At 56.8% G+C, this 27,424-nt stretch overlaps 1 protein-coding gene across 1 annotated transcript in view; it reads right to left on the reverse strand.

Moving 5' to 3' along the window:
• Window positions 1-27,424, reverse strand: part of CORO2A (coronin 2A) — a 74,812-nt gene that overhangs the window by 21,326 nt on the left and 26,062 nt on the right. Inside the window, exons 2-3 of the mRNA XM_075914999.2 lie at window positions 10,643-10,843; window positions 1,104-1,220 (exon numbers count right to left, since the gene is read on the reverse strand). Of these exons, the coding sequence (XP_075771114.2) occupies window positions 1,104-1,220; window positions 10,643-10,843 (318 nt within the window). The remainder of the gene's footprint in view (window positions 1-1,103; window positions 1,221-10,642; window positions 10,844-27,424) is intronic.

Genomic DNA, 27,424 nt, shown 5'->3' on the forward strand with positions numbered 1-27,424 from the left:
CTTCTTTTGAGGTGAAGCGACCACATCTGCACATAGAATTAATATAGAGCCAAAAAAATATTCTCATTCCCTATCCCTTTTTTAACAACTCCTAACATTCTGGTTGCTTTTTTGACTGCTGCTGCACACTGAGTGGATGTTTTCACAGAACTATCCCCAATGACTCCAAAATGTCTCTCGAGTGGTAATAGCTCCATTTAGTCCCCATCATGTTATACATATAGTTGGGATTATGTGGCAGTAAGTTCCACAGGCTAACTGTGCTGTGTGCAAAAGTGTTGTCCTGCATTGGAATTGAATTTACCAATCCCTATTTTAACCGATTGAATGTCCCCTAGGCGAACGCTATTCCTCCAGTGGCACTGTTCATTTCAGTGGGGCCTGTGGGAATAAGAGGGTGGCAGGGAGTCTAGCTCCATGTTTGCTTGGGCCAGATTTTGCCCTCTCTTCTACCTGTTAACCCAGAGCAGCTGAAAGCACAGGCGCAAACTTTCCATCTAGCCGGGGAGTGCTCGACCCCGCCCCACCCTTTTCCAGCTCCTGCTCCTGCTCCGCCTTTGCCCCACGCCCATTTCACTCCTTCCCCCCCAAAGCTGCTGTCCACGGTGGGCAGGAGTGCTGGGAGGGAGGGCAATGAGGTGGCCAGCAGGGCGAGAAGCACTGCGGCGCGGAGAACAGCAGGGGAACTTGGCTGCCAGTGCACAAGTAGCACCCACTAACTGTTCCCCATGGGTGCTCCAGCCCCCGAGTGCACAGTCGGCACCTACAGCTGCGAGCAGCAACACTCCTCCATTGGAGGAGCAGCCACAGCAGAGCAGCCTCTGCCAGGCTTCTGACGCGAGTCGCCCTGGCCACGTGGAGCTGCTGCTCTGAGCGCTGTGGCATGGAGCAATCACCCAGACAGGCTGTTTTCAGGTCCGGGTCTCAGAATTCGGATTGTCTCTTGTTCAGATGGAAGCCCACGGACTCCGTGGAAGGCCGCTGCTGGGTGGCCCTGCCCAGGGAGACGAGCCCCTCGCCCGGGGGCCCTGGCTCGGGGTTGTGCGTGTTGTCCCCACACAAAGCGCCCGTGAGCTGAGGCCCGCGTGAGCCGGGGGACTTACCGTGGCATCCTCAGAGCAGGAAGCGATGACAAAGTCGTCAAAAGGGCTCCACTTGATGTCGAGGACGTTCCCTTTGTGCCCGCACACCCTGGGGTAGTGAGGGTCCAGCTTGCCAGTCTGAAAAGCACAGCAAGTCGGGGCAGGTCAGGAAGGCCACTGGCCACTCAAGAGCAGGGGCCTCCGTGCAGGTGGCCTCAGATGACCCGAGCTACGCTCCTTGGCATCTCACATGGCACGATGCTATTGGAGCGCTCTGTCTAAGGGAACGGGCCCACGCTGCCTTACAGCCACGTACCCCGTAGCTCAGGGCAGGCCTGTGCTATTGACGTGGCTCATGGTGTGGAAAAGCCACCCCCTGCGCAAGCTTGTTCCCCCGTTCAACAGGCAGTGGAGACGGCGCTCTGTGGCCAGGAAAGCTTTTCCTGCTGGCATCGCTCCTCTCCCGCAGAGGTGCAGTTATTGAGCAGACGGGAGGGAGCTCTCTGCCAGGGGCTTAGTGAGTCTCCATCGCAAGTGCCACAGTGGCACAGCTGCTTGCTACAGGAGAAGGGACTCGTGGGGCTGAGGAACAGGGCAGCATCTAGAGCAGGGCTGGGCAAGACGTGGCCAGCGAACCAGCTCCGGCCCTTGGTCACTTCGCTGGGCCCCGACCACAGAGCAGCTCACACCACTTTGTACAGCGGGCTGCTCTCTGCTCTGGACGCTGGGAGACACTCAGCGCACTGTCAAAACCTCTCGGCTCCCATGGGCCAGTTTCCAGCCAATAGGAGCGGAGACTTTTTGCTGGAGGCAGAAGCAGCATGCAAAGCTCCTTCCTCCCCTTCTTGCCGGAACAGAACACATGGAGCAGACTGGGACTGCAGCAGCCTCAGGTTCCTGCAGGGCTGCTGGCTGGGAGCCATTTAGGTAAGCTTCTCCCAACCAGAGCCTGCGTCTGGTATCCACCCACCCCTTCCTGCCCCAGGTCACCGCCCCAAACCTTCTGTACTTCTCTCCCCACCTCCGTCCCAGACCCTGCACCCCCTCCTAAAGCCCCTTCCCCAGGTCACAATCCTCTCCTGCACCCACACCTCCTCCCAGACCCTGCACCCCAAGCCCCTGCCCCCTCCTTCACCCAAGCTCCCTCTCCGACCCCGCATCCCCTCCTGCACTTCAGTCCTCTACCCCAAACTCCCTTCTGCACCCAACCTCTGTCCCAGACGTGCAGCTGCTGACCACTTCCCAAATCTTGGAGTGGCCCCCCCCATTAAAAATGATTGCCCACCCCTGGCCCAGAGCCACTGGCAATGCCTCGCAGAGTAATAATGACTCAGAGGGGAAGCCATTTGAGTATGTAGCTGGAAAAAATGATCAAACAAACAGGTGCTGCAAGACCATTCGTTGCTTCTAAGGGTCCGACTACACTATGGGACAAGGCTGAATTAAGAAATGCAACTTCAGCTAGGTTAATTGCGCAGATGAAGTGGAACCTTTTCGGACTTACATTGGTATTCACAAGATCTAGTTCTTTGTTGTTAAATAAACTCATCTGAATTGTTCATCTAAACTAACTCCGTGCTGGGTTTACACTGAGCTGTTTGTGACTTTAACTGTAGTTACCCAAACTGTCGGCTATTGACCCCTTACAGGAGCAAAGGCCCCATAATACCTCAACTGTCCAGCAGAAGGATGAACAGTGCAGAACACGTGTTTGAGGGAAAAACTGGGACTGGGAGTGTAGTGGAACCACCCAGCCCCAAGTAACCAAGAGCGTGCCTGGAGCTGCTGATAGGCTGCTCAGTTCACAATTGCTGGACTAGGAACTGCAGCTCTACAGGAGAGTCCAGGGGTGACCGGCACGCGGTCTGCGCATTTCCCGCACGCAGTCTGCGCATTTCCCGCACGCGGAACACGGCAGCAGTGCATTGCGAGGCGCCCCAGTTCGCAGGGCAGACACAGCCCCTAGCTGGTCTGGATTCACCAGGGTATCCAGCACAAACGAAGGCCGTGTCTGCCTCTCAGCTTGCAATGCTGCTTCTGCAGCATGTGCCCTGAGGCGTCTCCTCAACAGGAACGGTGTCATTCATTCACACTGCGTGGACCTCACACAACAGGGAAGGCTGCACCTGCCCCGGCAGCTCCGGACTCTGCTTTCCTTACTAACGCTGCACAGATTTACGGGATGGGGGGCGGGGTTGGTCAGAAGCAGGTCCCTCGAGCTGGAGATCGCTGTTGCTTGGGGAAGCCATCTCTTCACCCAGACCAAATCGGTAGGGTTAGTGAGCCAGTGCCTGGCCCTGCCCTGAGGAGCATGGCCCTCCTGGGTCACTGAAGGTGGGGAGAGAGGTTGTGGTGAGTGGCCTTCAGTCCGGGAGCGCCAGCGCTTGTCTCTGGCTCGGAGGGTCTGTGCACTGCACAGGCGGGCGGGGGACTGGCACGAGAGAACTACTGGAAACGAGAGCCATGCCCTGTCCCTGCACGTCTCCTGCCAAGCCAGCCTGTGCTCCCTCCACCTGCGGCACAGCCAGCCCATCACTCTCAAGAGACTTCTGGGAGCCGGAGCTCGAGGACTGGAGGAGCCTGCCCCTGGCATGCCCTTGGGAGGAGGGAAGGCCTCTCGCTGCAGGGGGTTCGCTCCCATCCCTGCCCTGCCAGGGTGGCGCACAGCCTGCCCCAGAGAATTTGACGAGCTGCACGTGCTCTTGGGGACCAGGCCAAGCGCCCCGCACAGGCGCTGTGCCGTGCTGGCAGAGCACGCCCGCCTGGCCACGCCTGGCAGCCCGTTCCCTGGCAGCAGCCCAAGCTCAGAAGGGCCCCCACCTCTCCCCCCCCACCGTGGCACTGTGCAGTGGGAGTTTGCAGGGCACGATGGGGAACCCAAGGCAGCCTGGGAGCTGTAGTTCCTTGGCCAGCTCCCTGCCTAGAAAGCCGGCTCTGGAGCCAGGGACCACATTTCCCAGCATTCCCACAGAAAGGGAGGGGGGAGCGGTAGCCAGGCTGTGTGTGGGGAGCTGGCTGCCGGGAGGGGCTGGTGCTGGAAGCGGGGAACAGGTGTGCCCAGGGAGTAGGCCCAGATCTCACCCACAGAAGTCATTCCCAGGCAGGACTGGGAAGCTGCTGGCTTGGGACTGCAGCTCCCAAGAAGGAATTGGGTGGGCAGAGTGAACGATGTTTGTCCGAAGCCTCGCAAGAGAGGGGTGTGGTGCCGCCAGGAGGGAGCAGGCCAGGGCAGCCCTCGGTACAATATTCTGTTTCCACAGGCGCAGGAGCAGAAATGGGCTTTTCCCTTCCAAACCAAAGCCACAGGTAAGTGAAGAACATGGAGACCCGGGAGAGGGTCAGAAATGGGAGGGAGCATGGGCTATAATAGCAGAGATAAAGGAGGGGGCAAGGCAGAACTGGCAGGCAAGATCAAATCAGTACGTTAGATGCTTACATGCAAATGCAAGAAGCATGGTAATAAGCAGGAAGAACTGGAAGTACTAATAAACAAACACAGCTCTGATATAGTTGATGCCACAGAGACTTGGTGGGATAACACACATGATTGGAATACTGGTATAGAAGGGTACAGCTTGCTCAGGAAGGACAGGTGGGGGAAAAGGGAGAAGGTGTTGCCTTGTATATTAAAAATGTACACACTTGGACTGAGGTGGAGATGGACACAGGAGACAGAAGTGTTGAGAGTCTCTGGGTTAGGCTAGAAGGGGTTAAAAACAAAGTCTACTACAGGCCACCTACCCAGGTAGAAGAGCTGGTTGAGGCTTTTTCTAAACAACTAACAAAATCATCCAAAGCGCAGGTTTTGGTGGTGATGGATTTCAACTATCCAGACGTATGTTGGGAAGTTAACACATTGGGGCACAAACTATCCAATAAGTTCTTGATAGAAATGTAGGCGTGTTAGTCTGGTGTAGCTGAAACAAAACACAGGACGATGTAGCCCTGTACAGACTAACAAGATGGTTCAATAGGTGATTGGAGACTTTGTACTTCAGAAGGTTGGAAAAGCTACCAGAGGGGAAGCTGTTCTAGATTAGATTTTAACAAATAAGGAGGAACTGGTGGACAATATCCAAATGGAAGGCAGCTTGGGTGAAAGTGATCATGAAATCAGAGTTCATGATTCTAAGGAAGGGTAGAAGGGAGAACAGCAAAACAGAGACTATGAATTTCAGGAAGGCGGATTTTGATAAGCTCAGAGAGCTGGTAGGTAAGGTCCCATGGGAAGCAAGACTGAGGGGAAAAACTACTAAAGAGAGTTGGCAGTTTTTCAAAGGGACATTGTTAAGGGCCCAAAAGCAAGCTATTCTGCTGCATAGTAAAGATAGAAAATATGGCAAAAGACCGCTTTGGCTTAACCACGAGATCTTGCATGATCTAAAAATAAAAAAGGAGTCATATAGAAATGGAGAGTAGGACAAATTACAAAGGATGAATATAGGCAAACAACACAGGAATACAGGGCCAAGATTAGAGAGGCAAAGGCACAAAATGAGCTCAAACTAGCTACCGGAATAAAGGGAAACAAGAAGACATTCTATAAATACATTAGAAGCAAGAGGAAGACCAAGGACAGGATAGGCCCACTGCTCAGTGAGGAGGGAGAAACAGTAACAGGAAACTTGGAAATGGCAGAGATGCTTAATGGCTTCTTTGTTTCGGTCTTCACCGAGAAGTCTGATGAAGGAATGCCTAATATAGCGAATGCTAGTGGGACGAGGGTACGTTTAGAAGATAGAATAAAAAACGAACACGTTAAAAATCACTTAGAAAAGTTAGATGCCTGCAAGTCACCAGAGCCTGATGAAATGCATCCTAGAATACTCAAGGAGCTGAGAGAGGAGGTATCTGAGCCCTTAGCTATCATCTCTGAAAAGTCTTGGAAGTCGGGAGAGATACTAGAAGACTGGAAAAGGGCAGACATAGTGCCCATCTATAAAAAGGGAAATAAGAACAACCCAGGAATCTACACACCGGTCAGTTTAACTTCTGTGCCCGGGAAGATAATGGAGCAAGTAATGAAGGAATCATCTGCAAACACCTGGAAGATAATAAGGTGATAGGGAACAGCCAACATGGATTTGTAAAGAACAAATCACGTCAAACCAACCCGTTAGCTTTCTTTGATAGGATAGCAAGTCTTGTAGATAAGGGAGAAGCGGTGGATGTGGTATACCTAGACTTTAGTAAGGCGTTTGATACGGTCTCATGTGATATTCTTATCAATAAACTAGGCAAATACAACTTAGAAGGGGCTACTATAAGGTGGGTGCATAACTGGCTGGATATCCATTCTCAGAGAGTAGTTATTAATAGTTCACAATCATGCTGGAAGGGCAGAACAAATGGGGTTTCACACGGGTCTGTTTTGGGACCAGTTCTGTTCAATATCTTCATCAACCATTTAGATATTGGCATAGAGAGTACGCTTATTAAGTTTGCAGATGATACCAAGCTGGGAGCAGTTGCAACTGGTTTGGAGGATACGGTCATAATTCAAAACGATCTGGACAAACTGGAGAAATGGTCTGAGATAAATAGGATGAAGTTTAATAAAGACAAATGCAAAGTGCTCCACTTTGGGAAGGAACAATCAGTTTCACACATACAGACAGAATCGGAGGCGACTGTCTAGGAAGGAGTACTGCAGAAAGGGATCTAGGGGTCATAGTGGATGACAAGCTAAATGAGTCAACAGTGTGATGCTGTTGCAAAAAAAAGCAAACATTATTCAGGGATGCATTAACAAGAGTGTTGTGAGGAAGACATGAGAAGTCATTCTTCCCCTCTACTCTGCACTGATTAGGCCTCAATTGGCGTATTCTGGCCAGGTCTGGGAACCACATTTCAAGAAAGATGTGGAGAAATTGAAGAAGGTCCAGAGATGGGTAACAAAAATGATTAAAGGTCTAGAGAACATGACCTATGAAGGAAGGCTGAAAGAATTGGGTTTGTTTAGTTTGGAAAAAAAGACTGAGGGGGGACATGATAGCAGTTTTCAGGTATCTAAAAAGGTGTCACAAGGAGGAGGGAGAAAACTTTTTCATCTTGGCCTCTGAGGATAGAACAAGAAGCAACGGGCTTAAATTGCAGCAAGGGAGGTTTAGGTTGGACATTAGGAAAAAGTTCCTGCCTGTCAGGGTGGTTAAACACTGGAATAAATTGCCCAGGGAGGTTGTGGAATATCTCCATTCCTGGATATATTTAACAGCAAGTTAGACAGACATCTGTCAGGGATGGTCTAGACAGTACTGGGTCCTGCCATGATGTAGATATTGGGATAGAGAATACGCTTATTAAGTTTGCAGATGATACCAAACTGGGTGGGGTTGCAACTTCTTTGGAGGAGAGGGACATAATTCAAAATGACCTTAGCAAGTTAGAGAAATGGTCAGAGGTAAACAGGATGAGGTTTAATAAAGAGAAATGCCAAGTGCTCCACTTAGGAAGGAACAGTCAGTTCCATACATACAAGATGGGAAGCGACTGTCTAGGAAGGAGCATGGCAGAAAGGGATCTAGGGGTCATAGTGGACCACAAGTTGAATATGAGTCAACAGTGTGATGCTGTTGCAAAAAAAGCAAATATGATTCTAGGTTGTATCAACAGGTGTGTTGTAAGCAAAACTCGTGAAGTCATTCTGCCGCTCTACTCTGCACTAGTTAGGCCTCAGCTGGAGTACTGTGTCCAGTTCTGGGTGCCACATTTCAAGAAAGATGTGGAGAAATTGGAAAGGGTACAGAGAAGAGCGACAAGAATGTTTAAAGGTTTAGAGAACATGACCTATGAAGCCAGGCTTCATGAACTGGGCTTGTTTAGTTTGGAAAAAAGAAGATTAAGGGGGGACATGATAGTGGTTTTCAAATATCTAAAAGGGTGTCACAAGGAGGAAGGAGAAAATTTGTTCCTCTTGGTTTCTGAGGACAGGACAAGGAGTAATGGGCTTAAAGTGCAGCAGGGGAGGTTTAGATTGGACATTAGGAAAAAATTCCTAACTGTCAGGGTGGTCAAATATTGGAATAAATTGCCAAGGGAGGTGATGGAATCTCCCTCTCTGGAGATATTTAAGAACAGGTTGGATAGACATCTGTCAGGGATGGTGTAGACGGAGCTTGGTCCTGCCTTGAGGGCGGGGGGCTGGACTCGATGACCTCTCGAGGTCCCTTCCAGTCCTATTATTCTATGATTCTATGATGAGGGAAGGGGACTGGACTCAATGACTTCTCGAGGTCCCTTCCAGTTCTAGTGTTCTATGAAGCGTACCTAATACTCATACAGGTAATCTAGCACCTGCCTTCCAGATTGGAACTGGCATGCTCAAGTTCAACTTGGGGGATTGTTACATTCTTTCTCCAAAATCAAATACTTCCCCCTATAACAAATTACAGTGGATCAGTAAGATGGAATTGAGCAACAAAAGCTGGCTTAGTTGCTATTTTCAACCGCCATTTACCTGTTTTGTAATGTTTATTTTTTAGTGTTCTTCTTTTAAAAAGAAGATGGTGACATTGTATTGATGATATCCTCCCAGAAACAAAAAGCAGAACAAAAGAACAACAAAGGGACTTCAACTTTTCCACCTGATGTGGGCAGTATTATGCTATGGATCTAGAGGGGTAGCTGTGTTAGCCTGTAACAGAAAAAAATTAAAAGCAACAAATGGTTCTGCAGCACCTTAGAGACTAACAAGAAATGTAGATGGTAGCATGAGCTTTCTTGGGCACAACCCACTTCTTCAGATGACTGGAGTTAAAGGGTCCAGAGTACAAATAGAGAAAGAGAGAGGATGGGAAGGGAAAGAGAAGGGAAAAAATAGAGAAAAAAATCTTGTCAATTAGAGTATCCATGCTAAATGAGGCTAATAGAGTAGGATCTTAGTACCCAGTGCTTAGTTTTTTATGCCATTAGGGTTGAATGTAACAACCCCATCCAGGTCAGGTCTTTGTTTGGACCTTGATTACAAGTGTCAAACTTGTAAATAAAACAATAAAACCAAGTTCTGCAGCTACTCCCTCCAGCAGGTTTTTGAAGCTGCTTTGTAATATCACTTTTAGATCCATTAGCGAGTGCTCGGGCAAGTTACAATGTTCTCCAACAGGTTTCTGTGTGTTGCCTTTTCAGATATTTGATTTGCGTCCATTAACCCTCTCCCATAGCCAGACTGGACAGTCTGGCCAATATACACGGCAGAGGGGCATTGCTGGCACTTGATGGCATAGATCACCTTGGTGGATGTGCAGCTCTATGGCCACATCTCCACTACTGTGTACCGGTGTCACGTTGCTGAATTGGAGGGAAGCAGCCAGATCGCTGCTGCACCCCTAGGTGGGGGTGTTGGCCCCAGAAATTGGTATGGGGGGAGCCATGTGGGGTATTGAATGGGAGATTATTGTTTGTTGATCTTATGTACGCTATTTATGTGAGTGTATAATGTCTATGTGTGTAGGTAGGAATCTGTAATCTGTGTGGAAGCTGAATATTTCTGTGAATGTGGTTGAGCATTGCTATGGACAGGCTGAGTAGTGAAGCCCTGTGGAACAATGGCCCTTGATGGCCCAAAGACACACCTAAAGTAGGAGGGCGGAGACCCAAGAGCTGCCAGCAGAGAGAGGCTGAGGACCAGGTGACCGGCTGAGACCAGAAGAGGCCAGGAAGGAGGTATAAAGAGGCCATGCGGTCGATGCCATTTTGTTCTCAGCTCAGCACTTCATCCCAGAGGCAGCACTGCAGGGATCGAAGAGCCCGGAAGACCTGTGAACCCATCCTGATCGTAGGATGTGCAATAAGAACTTTTAAACCAGCAGCTGCAACATCTCTGCTAGAGCCTGCATCGAGAACTGGGAGATTCGGTGCATGTAACGTACTGTACTTTAATAACCTTACTCTCATGCTTTTCTTTCCTGTAATAATAAACCTTTAGATATAGATTCTAAAGGATTGGCCCAGCGTGATTTGTGGGTAAGATCCAGAGGGTAAATTGACCAGGGCTCTGTGGCTGGTTTCTTGGAACCGGACAGAACTTGTTCGGGGTAGGTGGGATTGGGTGCTAGGACCCCCCACCTGTGTATGAGGCCCGGGGCCATCTGGGGCACGGATATTGCTGGGGTGTCGGAGGGGTTTTGCTCGGGAGGCTTCAGGCAGGTTGCTGGAGCGCTCTGTGGGACTGGTTTGTGGCCTGTGTGGAGAGGTCGCCAGTCGGGGGCTGTAAGTAGCCCCGGATTCGAGCAGTTCGCCCTGAGCGGACGCCCTCAGCTGTGCCCAGACACGGCCCGTCCGTCACAACCGGAACCTACCCACCGTTACACTTACCTCCATGCCTCTAGCTTCCACCCAAGACTCATTTCCCAAGCAGTTGTTTACAGCAGGCCTAAGTTACAACCATGCAACAGATGGTCCCTTGTCCCAAAGAGCCTCTGGCCCTACCAGGCATTTTGTGAAACAGGCAGCAGCAATAACCAGCATTTCCATTGTGGTCCCAACCCTCTGGGATCCCTGCTGCTCCCTCCCGCAGGGGATAGCTCGGGAAGGGGCAGACCGTGCCCTGCGCCCTTGCTCACCTGACTGATGGGAATCACGAGGAAGGCCCCGCCCCCGGCGCATTCTGTCACCACAGCAATGAAGCGGGGGTTGACGGTGCAGAAGTGGTTGTCGTGCACGCTGGAGGTGATGGGGACGCAGTCGTAACACTTCTCCTTGCTAGCAGGCCGGCCGTAGACGTGGCGAAATTTGGAACTCCGGTACTGAGGGTGCCATGACATCTGCAGCAGCCAAAACAAGACGGGCAGTGAGGCAGGGACCCAGGCGCTCGCTACTGTCTTCCACCCACGTGCAGAACCAACTGTGTGATGTGCACCGAGGCCTGTGCGTGTGCACCACCGGTCCAAACAAAACCTAGCTGTGGGCGCTCTGCTAATCAGCTGGGCAGCACGCGACTCTCTCCTGAGCAGTCAGTCACACACGCACAGCTGACAGGGAACCCTGGCAGGGAGATCCCCTTCCTCCTGGCCATGGGCGTGGGTTTGCAACTCAGCCCAGCGCGCTCAGTCCTCAGTACCCATCAGGGACGTGACTGGACGCATAATTGAATGGTTCGACTTCACGGTTACATGCAAGACCCTCTCCCCACACTGCGCTGCTGCCGCTGTATCAGGAGGAGAGAACGCGGACAGGAGCTGGTGAAGGCGGCAACGGGGGAGAGGAGCGGTTACACGGTGTGTCGGTGCGCCGGGTACCCCCGACCCTGCACCCCGTCTGCAGCAAGAGGAGACTCCAGCCAGGATACAGCCCAGCCTAGGCGCGATGTGGATATAGGAGTCAGGGCCAGGCAGCCTTAGACTCCTTGAGGCAGGGGGCACAGGCCCCTGAACCCCCAGCACTCGGCTCAGTCTCTTCTCTTCATGTTTGCCCAGCCAAGACTGCCCCTTCTCCAAGCCACACGCTTCCTTGTTCAGACCCCTTCCCTGTCAGGCAGGTGAGAGCTGGTTGGGCCACGGTCTATGTGAGGAGGGCCCTCTGGGTGCCCCCGCTGGGCAGTACTTACAGACACAGGCCAGTAGGGGTCCCCCCCAGCCCAAGCACAGCAACCAGTGAAGGCTCAGAGTGGACAGCCCCCCCATGTCTCACACATTTACAAACCCTCCAAACATGCCCAGTGCACGTGTCTCCAAACCGCTGGGTCGGTGCAAACATGCCCCTGCGGCTAGTTTCCTCTCTTCGAGTAGCCTCGCCCCCTTTCCTCTTTCAGACCACCCCGGGGCCCTTCTCCCTGTACCTTACTGCCCCCCCCCAGCTTTCCCAAGGCCGTCAGCACAGTCAGCCTGGCCTAACCATGCAGCCACACCCTGACTCCAAGCGCCCGGCAGCTCAGCTCAGCACAGACAGCCGCTGCACTCTTCTGCATTCTAGCGTTCCCTCTTGTATTCTCCATCTATGTGCAGAATAAATGTCATGTGCACCAAGGCATGTACGAAGGCGCACTACCAGTAGGAAGACATGCTGTTGTCTGTGAGCGCTCTGCTAATCAGCTGGAAGCAGTGGTGGAAAAAGCACCCCAAAAGTTACTAGAGTCATAGTACTGCTACTTTGAAAAAAATATAATTGAGTAAAAGTCAAAGTATCCTTCTGGAAAACTGCTGGAGTGAAAGTACAAAAGTATCGCATCTCAACTGCACCAAGTATCCAGAAGCGTCAAGTAACCGTCCTACGGCGGTCTGGAGACATGGGGCTGTGATTAACTGCCCGAATTATCATTTGGGTCGGGGGCCACCAATCTACAGAAAAATCAACTGGGGGCCACACAAGTGAGAGGCAACCCTCCCCCACCCCACAAACAAACAACCCCCCTCTAAACCCTCACTCATGTGGCTCCCAACGGAGAAACCTCGCTCCCCTGGCGCCCAGCCCCATGCGGGGAGGGGAGGGGCGGCAGGGAGGACCAAGCTTCAGGCTTCCCACAGGCCAGATGAACTCTTTTGGGGTCCCAGTAGATTTAGGAGATTTTGAGGCCAAAAGGAGGGGTTGCCAGGGAGTGGGATAGGGATGGGGGTGAGGGTGGGAGGTAGGGTGCTGGAAAGGGCTGAGAGTGGAGGCCTGGCTGGGGGGAGCTGCAGGAGCGGGCTGAGGGGCAGGAGGGGCAGGAGCAGACCAGGGCTGGGAGAACTGGGAGGGAGAACGGGGTGCGGGTGAGAGATGGGGATGCAGGGGCTGGTCAAGAGGGGAGTGGGGGGGTTTACCTAGCTCTGTGCTCCCTCTGCTCCCCATTGCCCCCACTGGCTGAAATCTGGCCAATGGGAGCAGCAGGGAAACCCTCCCAGCAGTGGTTTCTAGCACCACACCCCACAGCTGGGGCAGGGTGAGCGACAGCGGGCGGGGCAGCGCTTCTCCCCAAGACGCTGGATCTGGCCCAGGGGGCTGGGGGCTCCCCGCCCTGCACAGAGACAGGCTGCGAGGGAAAAGCTGCCGACGTGGCCAGTAAAATGCTTCGTCATTGGCAGTGACAGTGCTTGTTGGCGGGTTATTTAAAAACCCATCATGGCATGGTGATCGGGCGCTTTGCCAGGCGGCTGTGCTCCGGCCAGTGCGAATGCTGGCTTGCCCGAGGTCAGCGGGGCTGGAAGCAGCGAGCGAGCGAGCGAGCGCGCGCTTGTGGAAACGGGCGTGGAGTGCACAGCTCGATACTTTCCACTGCACTGCGGGAGTGAAAGTCAAAGTCTCCCCAAGATCAAGGGCTTGAGTCAAGTACCACTCCCGAGAAGACGTGCCTGACTAGTGCCGCCACGTGACTGTCCCTGCGGGCTGGGTGGCATTTGACTCTCCCGGCGCCCGCCCTGCTCTCAGTGACACGGAAGGCCAAATCCCACGGAGTCACCGGCCTAATTCACTCTGGGTCTTTGGAAATGCTCTTCCCTCCGATTCCTTATGCTGCTGCCAGACGGCGGATCCAGCCCCGCACCGGGGTGGAGAACACTCAGGGTCTTCAACAGGGAGAGTCAAAACACTGCCCGGCCCCTGCAGCACCCTCTGCCCTCCAGAGCCATGAGCAGCAGAGGCTGCAGCATGTGCTGGTTCACCGCCACCTGCAGAGCCCGACTTTGGGGAGCTGGCTGAGACGTGCGCGCTGCCCCTCTGCGCGCTGCCCCTCTGCGCGGCACATGGGACCGGTGCCACCTGCATCTTTTCAGTCAAGCCACGTGCAGCATTCGGGACCTCGCCACACTGCTGGCAGCAGGACACTGTCCTGGGGGAGATCAGCTCACACCCACAGCCAGGCGCCTGCTTGGTGGCTAGTGCTCAAAGCAGGGGAATTTCCCCTCTGTCCCCAGTGCCCACAATGGGATGACCTTGGGGCTCAGATCTGAAAGCTACAATGTCCAGTGGAGCTCTGCAATCAGTAGTGGGCGACTTGCGGCCCACTGGGGTTCAGGTGTGGCCCACGAGACCTTTTGTGTTACTGCTGCCCACGTGCAGGGACGCCAGGTATTAGTGAAGTGACACGCCTCCAGCAAGTGCAAGCGACACGAGGGGCGGGCTGATCGCACACAGCACTGCCTGGGAGAGCCGGGCGCGCGCTCTGCAGCCAATCCCAGCGCTGCAACGCCTCCAGCGGCATCCCGCAAACTCTAGGTCTGTGAGCGCGGGGAGCAACGCTGGCCATCCCAGGAGGACGTCGTGGTGACAACGGTCTCGCAGGCCGCTCACTAGCCCACGTGGATGAGCTGCCCCTCAGTCCTAAATCCATATTTAGACACCTACAAATGGGATCCTGCGGTCACAAGTGCTGAGTGCTCAGCAAACCCCTTCGGAGGGCGGCAGGAGCCGCTGGGGGCTCCGGGCTTTAGGGAATCAGGCCACGTTTTCACTAACGCGTTTGAAGCCCTTGAGCTAAGCACATTCACATCCCATGCAGGGCTTGAGCTCTGCTGCTCCGGCGCCCAGGTTGACACTCCTGGCTGGGAAAGGACTGGGGATTGGGCAGTGCTGCTGCAGTAACAGGGTCTGAAAATCTGACGTTATTGGACATGAAGCCAAGAGAAAAGATCAACCCCCAACAGCAACTCTGAGCCCCAGAGTTCAGAACAGCTGCTGCGGCATCTTTGCCCCAGATCACGCATGATTAACTGTGGGCCCTTAAAGATGGTGCTTAAACAAAACCAATTGGATTGTGACACCTAAAAACGTCCTACGTTCTGAGGTATATTTGCCCCAAAGCACGGCGGGAAGCCTTATAACCATCTTCTCTTCACCACCCCACACATCCTTATAAACAGAGCAGCAGCGCGGCTCCACCACTCATTCCTGTCCAGCCTGGGCATGTCCCTGTGGCTGGCGTCCCACCCTCTGCTCCTGTGGGTTTCAAACTTTCCATTCTCATGACCCAGTGGAAGTGAATTGTTGATGGCTGCAGCCGAACCTGATTTAACTAGAGTGAGGACTGTGGGGTGGGGCTCAGGATGAGAGCTTGGGGGGTGGGCCCTCTGGCTTTGGGGGTGTCAGGGTGGGTGGGTTCTAGAGTGGCCTGGGGATAAGGTATTCACCTGGGGAGCACAGGGTGGTGGTCTTAAGTCCTACCTCCCCTCCACCTACCCAGGCAGCGGGGGGACACCACCAGATGCCATAGGGATGGAGCAGGCTCCAGCATTAGGAAGATAGCATAAGGGGGGTGGGTTCTGGAGTGGCCCAGGGGATCTGGAGATGTCCTGGATAGGGGAGATAAGGAATCACCCCCTTCAGTAGAAGAGGAAAGGCCTCGTACCCCCAAGGCTGGGTGGTCTGCTGCCACCACTGCAAGGAGGAAACAGGGGAGTGGTGTTGGAGACTCCCTTCTGAGGGGGACGGAGGTGCCCATCTGTTGCCTTGACATGCCCTCTCGGGAGGTGCTGCCTGCCGGGGGCCCGTATCCGAGACATGACGGAGGCAGTGTCAGGGATTATCCAGCCCTCTGACGACTGCCCCAAGCCACTCATCCACGTGGGCGCTAATGATACTGTCAGGTGTGACTCCAGGGCTCTGGGGTACGGGTGAAGGAGTCTGGGGCGCAGGTGGTATTCTCTTCCATCCTGCCTGTCGAAGGTCAGGGCCCAGGCAGAGACAGGTGCATCCTGGAGGTGCAGCCTGGCTGTGGAGATGGTGTCACCAGGAGGGCTTTGGCTTCCTTGACCACGGGATGCTATTCCAGGAAGGACTGCTCAGCAGGGATGGGGTCACCTCTTGAGGAAAGGGAAGACCCTATTTGGATGCAGACTGGCTAGCCTAGTGAGGAGGCTTTAAATGAGGTTCTACAGGGGCAGGTGACCAAAGCCCACAAGTAAGTGAAAAACATGGAGACCTGGGAGATGGGTCAGAAATGGGAAGGAACATGGCTATAATAGCAGAGATAAAGGAGGGGGTGTGACGTAGTGGGGGTACCTTGCTGGTTGCTATGCTGGGCAGTGGGCTGTGGGTGACCTCCACTGGCTGCTGGCTGCAGCACGGCCCAGCAGGGCAGGGGATGAGTCATTATCCAAGGGGGCTCTGAACCTGTCTGACCAGTTATCTCCCAGGGAGCGGAACAATGAGAAGAAGGCAGAGTGGAGCCCTGGCTGGGAGGGGGGCTGGAAGAGAGTTGTAGTTTTGGTCTGGGAAACAGGGGAGAAGGAGCTAGGGAGGGGAGCTGGGATTGTAGGACCCAGCCACCCCCCATCTCAAGGTGGGCTCAAGATAATGGAGCAAGTGATTAAGGAATTCATCTGCAAACACCTGGAAGATAATAAGGTGATAGGAAACAGCCAGCATGGATTTGTAAAGAACAAATCATATCAAACCAATCTGATAGCTTTCTTTGATAGGATAACGAATCTTGTGGATAAGGGAGAAGCGGTGGATGTGGTATACCTAGACTTTTGTAAGGCGTTTGATACGGTCTTGCATGATATTCTTATCAATAAACTAGGCAAATACAACCTAGACGGGGCTACTATAATGTGGGTGCATAACTGGCAGGATAACTATTTTCAGAGAGTAGTTATTAACGGTTCACAATCATGCTGGAAGGGTTTAATAAGTGGGGTTCCGCATGGGTCTGATTTGGGACCAGTTCTGTCCAATATCTCCATCAATGATTTAGATATTGGCATAGAAAGTACGCTTATTAAGTTGGCAGATACCACTAAGCTGGGAGGGGTTGCGACTGCTTTGGAGGATGGGTCATAATTCAAAATGATCTGGACAAGTTAGAGAAATGGTCTGAGGTAAACAGGATGAAGTTTAATAAAGACAAATACAAAGTGCTCCACTTAGGAAGGAACAATCAGTTGCACACATACAGAATGGGAAGCGACTGTCTAGGAAGGAGTACGGCAGAAAGGGATCATAGTGGACCACAAGCTAAATGGTGTTTCACTGTTGCAAAAAAAAAGCAAACATGATTCTGGGATGAATGAACAGGAGTGTTGTGAGCAAGACAGGAGAAGTCATTCTTCCGCTCTACTCTGCGCTGATCAGGCCTCAATTCAAGTGTTGGAAAGATGTGGAGAAATTGGAGAAGGTCCAGAAAATAGCAACAAGAATGATGGAAGGTCTAGAGAACATGAGCTATGAGGCAAGGCTGAAGGAACTGGGATTGTTTAGTCTGAAAAAGAGAAGACTGAGGGGGGACATGATAGCAGTTTTCAGGTGTCTAAAAGGGTGTCACAGGGTGGAGGGGGGCAAATTGTTTCCCTTGGCCTCTGAGGATAGAACAAGCAGCAATGGGCTTAAATTGCAGCAAGGGAGGTTTAGGTTGGACGTTAGGAAAAGCTTCCTGCCTGTCAGGGTGGTTAAACTCTGGAATAAGTTGCCCAGGGAGGTTATGGAAATAGTTAAGGGCCGGTTAGACAGACACCTGCCAGGGATGGTCTAGACCAGGGGTGTCCAAACTTTTTTCAAAGAGGGCCAGATTTGATGAAGTGAACAAGCGTGAGGGCCGACCATTTTGCCTGACATTCTTTGAACCATTAAAATTAAATGCAAATTAACTATTTTACGCAAAGTTTATTGCAAACGGCATACTTTTCATTTCGTCACATGGCTGACAAATCTAAACAGGTGTTAAATCACTCTGCCTTTCATATCTGAAGGCCAGATGAAAAAAAAATCCAGGAAGCTGAAATATATGTCAGGAACATTGTAAAGTACATGACATATTATTGGTAATAAAGGTTGTCTGTTAACTTTTAAGTTCAAAAAATATGAACAGGAACATAACACCAAGTATACATGTTGTGTCCAAATATATTTATAACTGATTTAGACCAACTGACATTAACTGAGATTTTACAATGTATTCATCTCAATACATACGGATTCGTTGGGGACCATAAAAGATAGATATTGCCAAATTACCTGTGGGGCCGTATTAAACCGGAACACGGGCCACAATTGGCCCGCGGGCCGGACTTTGGACATGCCTGGTCTAGACGGTGCTGGGTCTTGCCGTGAGGGCAGGGGACTGGACTCGATCACCCCTCGAGGTCCCTAGCCGTTCTAGGGTTCTATGATTTTAAGCAGCCAGCAGCAGGTGCCCAGCCAATGGGCGTGCGAAGCTAGTTTGGGGAAGGGGCAGCATGCAGAGCCCTGTGCGCTCTCCTCCTCCAACCTGGGAGCTGGGCTTGCCGCTGGCCGCTGCTAGGGCACAGTGCAATCTGTGATGCCAGACGGGGAGCTGCCTTAGCACCCCACTCATCACCTGATCATCCTGCACCAACGAGACCCAGCACCACTTCTGGGTGGTGACTTGTACTTAGACAGCTAGTGATCTAGTCAGCGCTATCAAATCCCCCTCGCTCTTCTGCGGAATCAGTAAGCCCAGGTGCCTTAGCCTCCCCCAGCCACCTGATCGTTTTCAATGCCCATCGATGGACTCTCTCCAGTTACTCCACATCCTTGTTGTGGTCCCCAGCCTGTCGCCATGCTTGGGATTCTTCTGTCCTCCGTGCGCACTCCGCACTTGTCCTTGTTGAACCTCAGCACGTTTCTTTTGGCTCAATCCACCAATAGGTCACTCTGCCCCCATCCCTGCCCTCCAACACACTGACCCCTTCCCCACCCATTCAGTGTCATCCACGACCTTGCTGAGGGTTCAGCCCCCAAGCCCTGGGACACTCCTCGATACTCTCTGCCAATGGACATCTGGCCACTCAGCGCGCTGCGGAGCCCACCAATCTCACCAGCTTCCTATCGGCCTTCTAGGCCATTCACAAGCTGGACTCTTCAGCTTGCTGGCCGCAGCGGGAGACTGTATCAAACCTGCTAACGTCAAGCTGCCCCACATCCACTGCAGTGCCCGCGCCTCCTGAGGCAGATCTGGATCACCTCCCTCTCCTCCAAATGCTTCAGCCTGCTCCAGAACGGAGGTGAGGCTGACTGGTCCGTAGTTCCTGGGATTCGCTCATCTCTCACCACTGTAATTACTGCAACTGCAGCGAGCCCAGTAGCCTGACTGCACCCTAGTCACCTTCTGACATCTTCATTTGTCTTACAACCACAACGTCTAAGCAGGTAACCAATTAAAAGGGGAGCTGGCGGTGGGGTGCTCCAGCTGCAGCTGGGCTAGCGTGGCCAGAAAGCATCACCCGGTACAGGTTAACCGTTCGCCCCTCATCTGTGTGCAGTGAAGCCCAGACTGGGGCCTCCTCTAGAGGGGCTAATCCAGCGGTGAACCCATGCTGTCCGGGCCATGCGGGCCTATGCGGCTGACCTACGCTTGGTCCTGTCTCAGTGGCCTGGACTAGTCGAGCACCCGATAAGCTAGTGAGTCAGAGAGAGGCGCGGGGGTGGGGGGGAGCAGGAGCAGGTGCTGGGGGGAGCCAGCTTAAAATCTGGTTCCCCCCAGCACCGTTTCCGCAGGGGGCAGTGGGGAGATGGCGTGAGCGGGGACTGAAACAGTTCTGCTCTCGCCGGTCCCGACTGCTGCTCCTCCCCCTCGATAGGTACGAGAGCTGCCCGTGGCTCCTGGACATTTCAAAGGAAGAGAGGCAACAGGATAGCAAGTGCCCCCTCACCAATGGGAATTCCGACTCCTCCATTAGCTGATTCACCGAAATGTAAGATCCCTCGAGCAAAGTGCAATACGGGTGAGCTCCCCATGCCAACCCGAAGGCCTAGGGGCTGCATCCGGAGACCCTGCCGGTTCTGTGCACGGTTCCTCTTCAGGCACTGGGCGTTTTGCTGGTTAGAACGTGGCCGGGTCCAAATTCTCCTGCCCCATGCCCAGTGCTGCAGGCACTGCCAGAGCACCCTCGGCACTCCCAACACCGCACGGAGCTGAATCTAGCTCCCAAAGGTCAGCGCCGGAGGTAGGAGATGCCGGGTGTGGTCTGCTCGGGACGTGCGCGCGGCCAGTGTCTGCGGGACAGTGAACTCTGCAAGTGGTGAGCTCGCTGCTGGCAGGCAGAGAAAACCAGCAGCAATCGCCGTGCCGTGGGCTGGGCTCCAGGCAGGCGTGGCTCGGGCGCAGCGTGGACCAGGCTTTAAAGCAGAGCCGGCTGCGCGCGGCCATGCACAGACAGGGCAGCCTGCTCGCTCAGCGTGGCTTGGTGTGCTCAGCACTTGCGCCTGTGCGACTAGAAATGCATCTGTGACGCTCACACTGCAGTGAGCGGGGCTTAAACCCCCGGGAGAGAAACCCCCTGGGCAGGGCCGGCCCGGGCCAGTTTGGCACCCTGGGCCCGGGTGTGCAGCACCACCCCTGGGCGCACGGCGCATGCACGGGCCTGCCCCTGGGGCACGGGCCTGCCCCCCTAGAGAGCACAGGGTCGCCCCAGGGCACACGGCGCATGTACGGGCCTGCCCCCTGTGACGGTGCGTTGGGGGTTCCCCGTCTCCTGCACCCCGAGATGTCACAAACAGACTGCATCAGCCGGTGGAATAGAGGAAGTTTATTGCCTCTCCAGGATACAGCACAGCACAGATGTAATCTGGTCACAGAGCTGGGCTAGGATGCCTCAGGCCCCCTTGAGATGGGGGAGACTGGGCCCCTAAACTCCAGCCCCTTCTCCTAGGCTGTCTCCTCCATGCTCTCCCACAATAACTAACTAAATTCCCTTGCAGCCCTGCCCCCCAGCCAGGGCAGCATTCCACCTTCCTTTGTTCCTCTCCATGGGGGGTGTCTGGCCACTGGTTCAACAAGTTTGTCCTTACCTCTGCCTAGCGAGGTTTTCCCTGCTGGGTCTTGCTCCAGACAGCAGGGGTCACCACAGCCCAGCAAGTACCCCCACTACGTCACAGTTCTCCCCCCTCCGAGAGCGAACTGAGCAGGGTCACTCCGCTCGTGACCTAGGGAAGTTCGGGTCCTCTGCGTGGGAACCCGCCCCGGGGACATGGGTGCTCCCCTTGACTCAGGCCGGCCGTGGCAAGGCCCCACATGAGCTGGCTTCCCTCTGTCCACTCGCCGCCCCGCTCCAGGGCGACTGGCGCAGGCCTGTCCTCGGGGGTCACACCCACCCTTCCGCTGGCCTTGATCTCTGGCCAGGGTCTCTCGGGCCGGGGCCATGAGCCCAGTGAGCCTTCTCTGGACAACCAGGGCGGCTTCCACCCCCGAAGCTCCATCCAGGGAGGTCTTCCCCTCCCATAACTCTCTCAGCAAGCCCAGAGGGTCTATCTGGGGTAGAGACCCCCAAGCCGCTTTCCTCCTGTCTTGGGCCTTCCCGCCCCTCTGGCAGGAGTCACAGGACCGGCAGTACCGCTGCACGGCTGTAAAGATTCCCGGCCAATAGAAGTGCTGGAGCAGCTTCAGCCGGGTGCTCCGGATCCCCCGGTGGCCCCCAACGGGGACATCGTGGGCCAAATACAGCAGCCCGAGGCGATACTTTCGGGGGACGACCAGCTGCCGCTGGACCCCCCATGCCCTCGCCTTCCTGGGGGGGAGCCACTCACGGAACAGGAGCCCACGCTCCCGCAGGAATCTCTCCTGGCCACCTCTCCCCCGGGGCTGAGCTGCACGGAGGCCAGCCTGGTCCCTCAGCCTCTGCAAGGAGGGGTCTGCCTGCACCTCAGCCTGGAATTCAGCCGCTGAGGCAGGGATCGGGACCTGTCCCCCACCTCTGCCTAGGTCCGGAGTCCCAGCCTGGCTGGACCCCGTGTCCACTGGGATGGGACCCTGAGGACGCTGCCAGGAGTCCTTCTCTGGACCCACGTTGTCAGCCCCCCGCTGGCTCTGGCTCCGGGTAGTGACTAGAGCCCGCTGGGATTCATGGGGCCACTCCTCTAGGTCATTCCCCATCAGCACCTCGGTGGGCAAGTGCGGGTGCACCCCCACTTCCTTGAGGCCCTCCTTGGCCCCCCATTTCAGATGCACCCTGGCTACAGGCACCTTAAACAGGGACCCGTCTATGCCCTTCAGGGTCAGCTGCGTGTGGGGTAGTATCCGCTCCGGGGCCACTATGTCGGATCGGGCCAGAGTCACCTCCGCCCCCGTGTCCCAGAAGCCCATCACCTTCCTACCATCCACCTCCAGGGGTATGAGGCACTCGCTCCGCAGGGGCCGTCCTGCCCCCACCCGGTACACGGAGAAATCGGCCTCCTGAGAATCAGACCTCCCAGGGGAGGTGCACTGAGCATTCTTCCCCTCTCTCTGAGCTGAGGTTTGCCTGCCAGCCCCTGCCTCTGGGGCAGCCTGCCCTTCCTCCCGCCCCAGCCAGTTAACCCTGGAAAGTCCCCGGTCCTGGGACCTGGTGCACTGAGCCCTCTTGTGGCCTTTTTGCCCACAGCGATGGCAAGTTAGGCTTTGGGCTGTCTCTGTCCAGGCCCTGGCTGGTTCTCTGGGGCGCAGACGACCTGTTCCTTGGTCTCGCCCCGTAGTTGACTCCCTCCGTCGCTCAGCCGAGATCCGGTCTCTGCGCGGTTCCCTTTCTCTCCGGGACTCCCGTTCACACCCGGACCGGCTCTCCGTGAACTCATCCGCCAGTCTCCCGGCCTCCTGGGGGTTCTCTGGTCTCCGGTCCTTGAGCCACAGCCTCAGTTTGGGTGGGCACGCTTCATAGAACTGCTCCATCATGACCAGCTTGAGCAGCTCCTCTGCGGTCTGGGCTCCAACTCCAGACACCCACTTGCGGCAGTATTGCGCCAGGCGGGAGGCCAGGTCCACATAGGTCTCCCGTGGCCCTTTCTGTACCCCCCGGAACTTCTTCCTGTACATCTCGGGGGTCAGCCCGAACTTGTGCAGCAGGGCCTCCTTGACTCGGTTGTAATCCCCTGACTGTAGGTCCTCCAGCTGACTGAGCACTCCGGCCGCCTCCTGGCTCAGTGCGGGGATGAGCTCCTGCAGCCAGTCAGCTGGGGGGACCCGTTGCAGTCCACAGGCCCTCTCAAAGGCACTGAGGAACCCGTCTATGTCACCCATGTCCTTCAGTTGGGCCACCACGAGCCTCTCCAAGCGTCTGGCAGTCCTGGGACCCTGGGGCCCATCCGCACTTGGCGCAGCCGGTGCCCCGCCGGTTCTCCGCTCTGCCATGGCCAGCTCATGCTGCCGCTGCCTCTCTCGATCTTGGCGCTCCTTCTCTCGATCTTGGCGCTCCCTCTCTCGGTCCTGGCGGTCCTTCTCTCGGTCCTCTACTTCCAATTCCCTGATCCGCAGCTGGATCTCCAGCCGCCGCAGCTCCGCTGGGCTGGCCCCTGCCCTAGATGGGCTACGGCTTGCAGGCCTCCCGGGAGACGCTGTCTCATCTTCCCGTTGGGTTCCAGCGCTCCTCCCCCTCTCTGAGCCTGACACACTGTCAGGGGGGGTCTGGCTGCTTCCCCTGGGGACAAGATCCTGGCCCTGTGGCTGGTCATTATCTTCCAGCTGGGCAATCAGCTGGGCCTTGGTTGCTTTCTGCACAGGCAAGCCCCTCTCTCTGCACAGCCCCACCAGCTCTGCCTTCAAGAGTCGGGCGTAGGCCATCTGCCCGCTGGGCCCCTCGGTGCAGACTCACCAGTCTAGTGCTGCAGCGCCCCACGATTCCCAGGAACCGCTTTGCTCTGTCTCCAGCACGCCTGGCTCCAGGGCTCTTGCTTCTACTGCGCCTTGTCGCTTGCCGCTGGAAGCTCCATCCACGGGGTGCAGTGCATCCCACTTCTGACACCAGTGTGACGGCGCGTTGGGGGTTCCCCGTCTCCTGCACCCCGAAATGGCACAAACAGACTTCACCAGCCGGTGGAATAGAGGAAGTTTATTGCCTCTCCAGGATACAGCACAGCACAGATGTAATCTGGTCACAGAGCTGGGCTAGGATGCCTCAGGCCCCCTTGAGATGGGGGAGACTGGGCCCCTAAACTCCAGCCCCTTCTCCTAGGCTCTCCTCCATGCTCTCCCACAGTAACTAACTAAATTCCCTTGCAGCCCTGCCCCCCAGCCAGGGCAGCATCCACCTTCCTTTGTTCCTCTCCATGGGGGGTGTCTGGCCACTGGTTCAACAAGTTTGGCACTACCTCTGCCTAGCGAGGTTTTCCCTGCTGGGTCTTGCTCCAGACAGCAGGGGTCACCACAGCCCAGCAAGTACCCCCACTACGTCACACCCCCCTAGAGAGCACAGGGTCGCCCCTGGGCGCATGGCACATGTACGGGCCTGCCCCCCTAGAGAGCACAGGGTCGCCCCTGAGCACACGGCGCATGTACGGGCCTGCCCCTGGGGCGTGGGCCTGCCCCCCTAGAGAGCACAGGGTCGCCCCTGGGCACACGGCGCATGCACGGGCCTGCCCCCCTAGAGAGCACAGGGTCGCCCCTGGGCACACGGCGCATGTACGGTCCTGCCCCTGGGGCGTGGGTCTGCCCCCCTAGAGAGCACAGGGTCGCCCCTGGGCACACGGCGCATGTACGGTCCTGCCCCTGGGGCGCGGGCCTGCCCCCCGGGGGCTGGGTGGAACAGTCTCCCTGCTGGGAGAGCCCCTCGGGGGACCTGGCAGGCTAGCAGGGAGGCCGCGGCCTCGCACCGCCCCTCCCCGTCGGCCATGCTGTCAGCCCGGGCTCCTTTCCCTCCGGCCGCAGGGAGCCGGCGCCTGCTGCACCTGAGACTAGCAGCCTCCCGGCAGGCGGGCTGTGCCGAATACGCCGGCTTCCTTCGCCGGGCCCGGCCCGCGCTGCACTTGCCCGTGGGCCTGGAGAAGCCCCCCGCTTGGGCGGAGGAGGATGGGCAGCAGCCGGCCGAGGGAAAAGGAGCCAGTGAGCACAGGCCTGCAAAGTGCTGTGGGATCCCAACTCCCACAGGCAGCGCAAGGGCCCGGCCCCCTGTGGCGTCCCTCTTCCTGCACCGTCTGGTGAGTCAACCAGGCCTCCGGCCAACACATTGGTCAGGGCCGGGGACCTCAGCCTGTGGGCCAGACGCCCAGAACGCACCAGCCTCGCTCTCCTGGGGCTGCCAAGACTAGCGCTAGCCCTGAACCCCATCGCCCAGACCCTCGGGTTACCTGCCCTCCAACCAGGGCGTGGGCTGTGGGGCACAGGCAGGGTGGCCTGCGGCCCCCATTCTGGGCTCTGTCATCAGCAGGGGCCCGGTTGGGAACAGCTGAGTCTGGGAGCGCAGTGCCCATCGCCCAATGGAAACTCCATCAGCCCCTGCTAGTCTTCCTGTCTGCCCTGACCCAAACAAGGGCCGGAAGGCAGACTGCGCTTCTCATCCCCCAGCCGTTCCCAGGCCCCACCGCTCAGGGCGCTATCCCCACGCGGAGCCCGGTGCCCCACACAGACTGCGCTTCTCATCCCCCAGCCGTTCCCAGGCACCGCTCAGGGCGCTATCCCCACGCGGAGCCCGGCGCCCCACGCAGACTGCGCTTCTCATCCCCAAGCCGTTCCCAGGCCCCACCGCTCAGGGCGCTATCCCCACGCGGAGCCCGGCGCCCCACGCAGACTGCGCTTCTCATCCCCAAGCCGTTCCCAGGCACCACCGCTCAGGGCGCTATCCCCACGCGGAGCTCGGTGCCCCACGCAGACTGCGCTTCTCATCCCCAAGCCGTTCCCAGACACCACCGCTCAGGGCGCTATCCCCACGCCGAGCCCGGCGCCCCACGCAGACTGCGCTTCTCATCCCCAAGCCGTTCCCAGGCACCACCGCTCAGGGCGCTATCCCCACGCCGAGCCCGGCGCCCCACACAGACTGCGCTTCTCATCCCCAAGCCGTTCCCAGGCACCACCGCTCAGGGCGCTATCCCCACGCGGAGCCCGGCGCCCCACTCAGACTGCGCTTCTCATCCCCAAGCCGTTCCCAGGCACCACCGCTCAGGGCGCTATCCCCACGCGGAGCCCGGCGCCCCACACAGACTGCGCTTCTCATCCCCAAGCCGTTCCCAGGCACCACCGCTCAGGGCGCTATCCCCACGCCGAGCCCGGCGCCCCACACAGACTGCGCTTCTCATCCCCAAGCCGTTCCCAGGCCCCACCGCTCAGGGCGCTATCCCCACGCCGAGCCCGGCGCCCCACGCAGACTGCGCTTCTCATCCCCAAGCCGTTCCCAGGCACCACCGCTCAGGGCGCTATCCCCACGCCGAGCCCGGCGCCCCACACAGACTGCGCTTCTCATCCCCAAGCCGTTCCCAGGCACCACCGCTCAGGGCGCTATCCCCACGCCGAGCCCGGCGCCCCACACAGACTGCGCTTCTCATCCCCAAGCCGTTCCCAGGCACCACCGCTCAGGGCGCTATCCCCACGCCGAGCCCGGCGCCCCACGCAGACTGCGCTTCTCATCCCCAAGCCGTTCCCAGACACCACCGCTCAGGGCGCTATCCCCACGCCGAGCCCGGCGCCCCACACAGACTGCGCTTCTCATCCCCAAACCGTTCCCAGGCCCCACCGCTCAGGGCGCTATCCCCACGCGGAGCCCGGTGCCCCACGCAGACTGCGCTTCTCATCCCCAAGCCGTTCCCAGGCCCCACCGCTCAGGGCGCTATCCCCACGCCGAGCCCGGCGCCCCACACAGCCTGCGCTTCTCATCCCCAAGCCGTTCCCAGGCACCACCGCTCAGGGCGCTATCCCCGCGCGGAGCCCGGCGCCCCAGGCAGACTGCGCTTCTCATCCCCAAGCCGTTCCCAGGCACCACCGCTCAGGGCGCTATCCCCACGCGGAGCCCGGTGCCCCACACAGACTGCGCTTCTCATCCCCAAGCCGTTCCAAGGCACCACCGCTCAGGGCGCTATCCCCACGCGGAGCCAGGTGCCCCACACAGACTGCGCTTCTCATCCCCAAGCCGTTCCCAGGCACCACCGCTCAGGGCGCTATCCCCACGCGGAGCCCGGCGCCCCACGCAGACTGCGCTTCTCATCCCCAAGCCGTTCCCAGGCACCACCGCTCAGGGCGCTATCCCCACGCGGAGCCCGGTGCCCCACGCAGACTGCGCTTCTCATCCCCCAGCCGTTCCCAGGCCCCACCGCTCAGGGCGCTATCCCCACGCGGAGCCCGGTGCCCCACGCAGACTGCGCTTCTCATCCCCAAGCCGTTCCCAGGCACCACCGCTCAGGGCGCTATCCCCACGCGGAGCCCGGTGCCCCACACAGACTGCGCTTCTCATCCCCAAGCCGTTCCCAGGCACCACCGCTCAGGGCGCTATCCCCACGCGGAGCCAGGTGCCCCACACAGACTGCGCTTCTCATCCCCAAGCCGTTCCAAGGCACCACCGCTCAGGGCGCTATCCCCACGCGGAGCCCGGTGCCCCACACAGACTGCGCTTCTCATGCCCAAGCCGTTCCCAGACACCACCGCTCAGGGCGCTATCCCCACGCGGAGCCAGGTGCCCCACGCAGACTGCGCTTCTCATCCCCAAGCCGTTCCCAGACACCACCGCTCAGGGCGCTATCCCCACGCGGAGCCCGGTTCCCCACACAGACTGCGCTTCTCATCCCCAAGCCGTTCCCAGGCACCA

Source organism: Pelodiscus sinensis, chromosome 6, assembly GCF_052426305.1.
Source record: "Pelodiscus sinensis isolate ZL-2025 chromosome 6, ASM5242630v1, whole genome shotgun sequence".
Taxonomy (NCBI): domain Eukaryota; kingdom Metazoa; phylum Chordata; order Testudines; family Trionychidae; genus Pelodiscus; species Pelodiscus sinensis.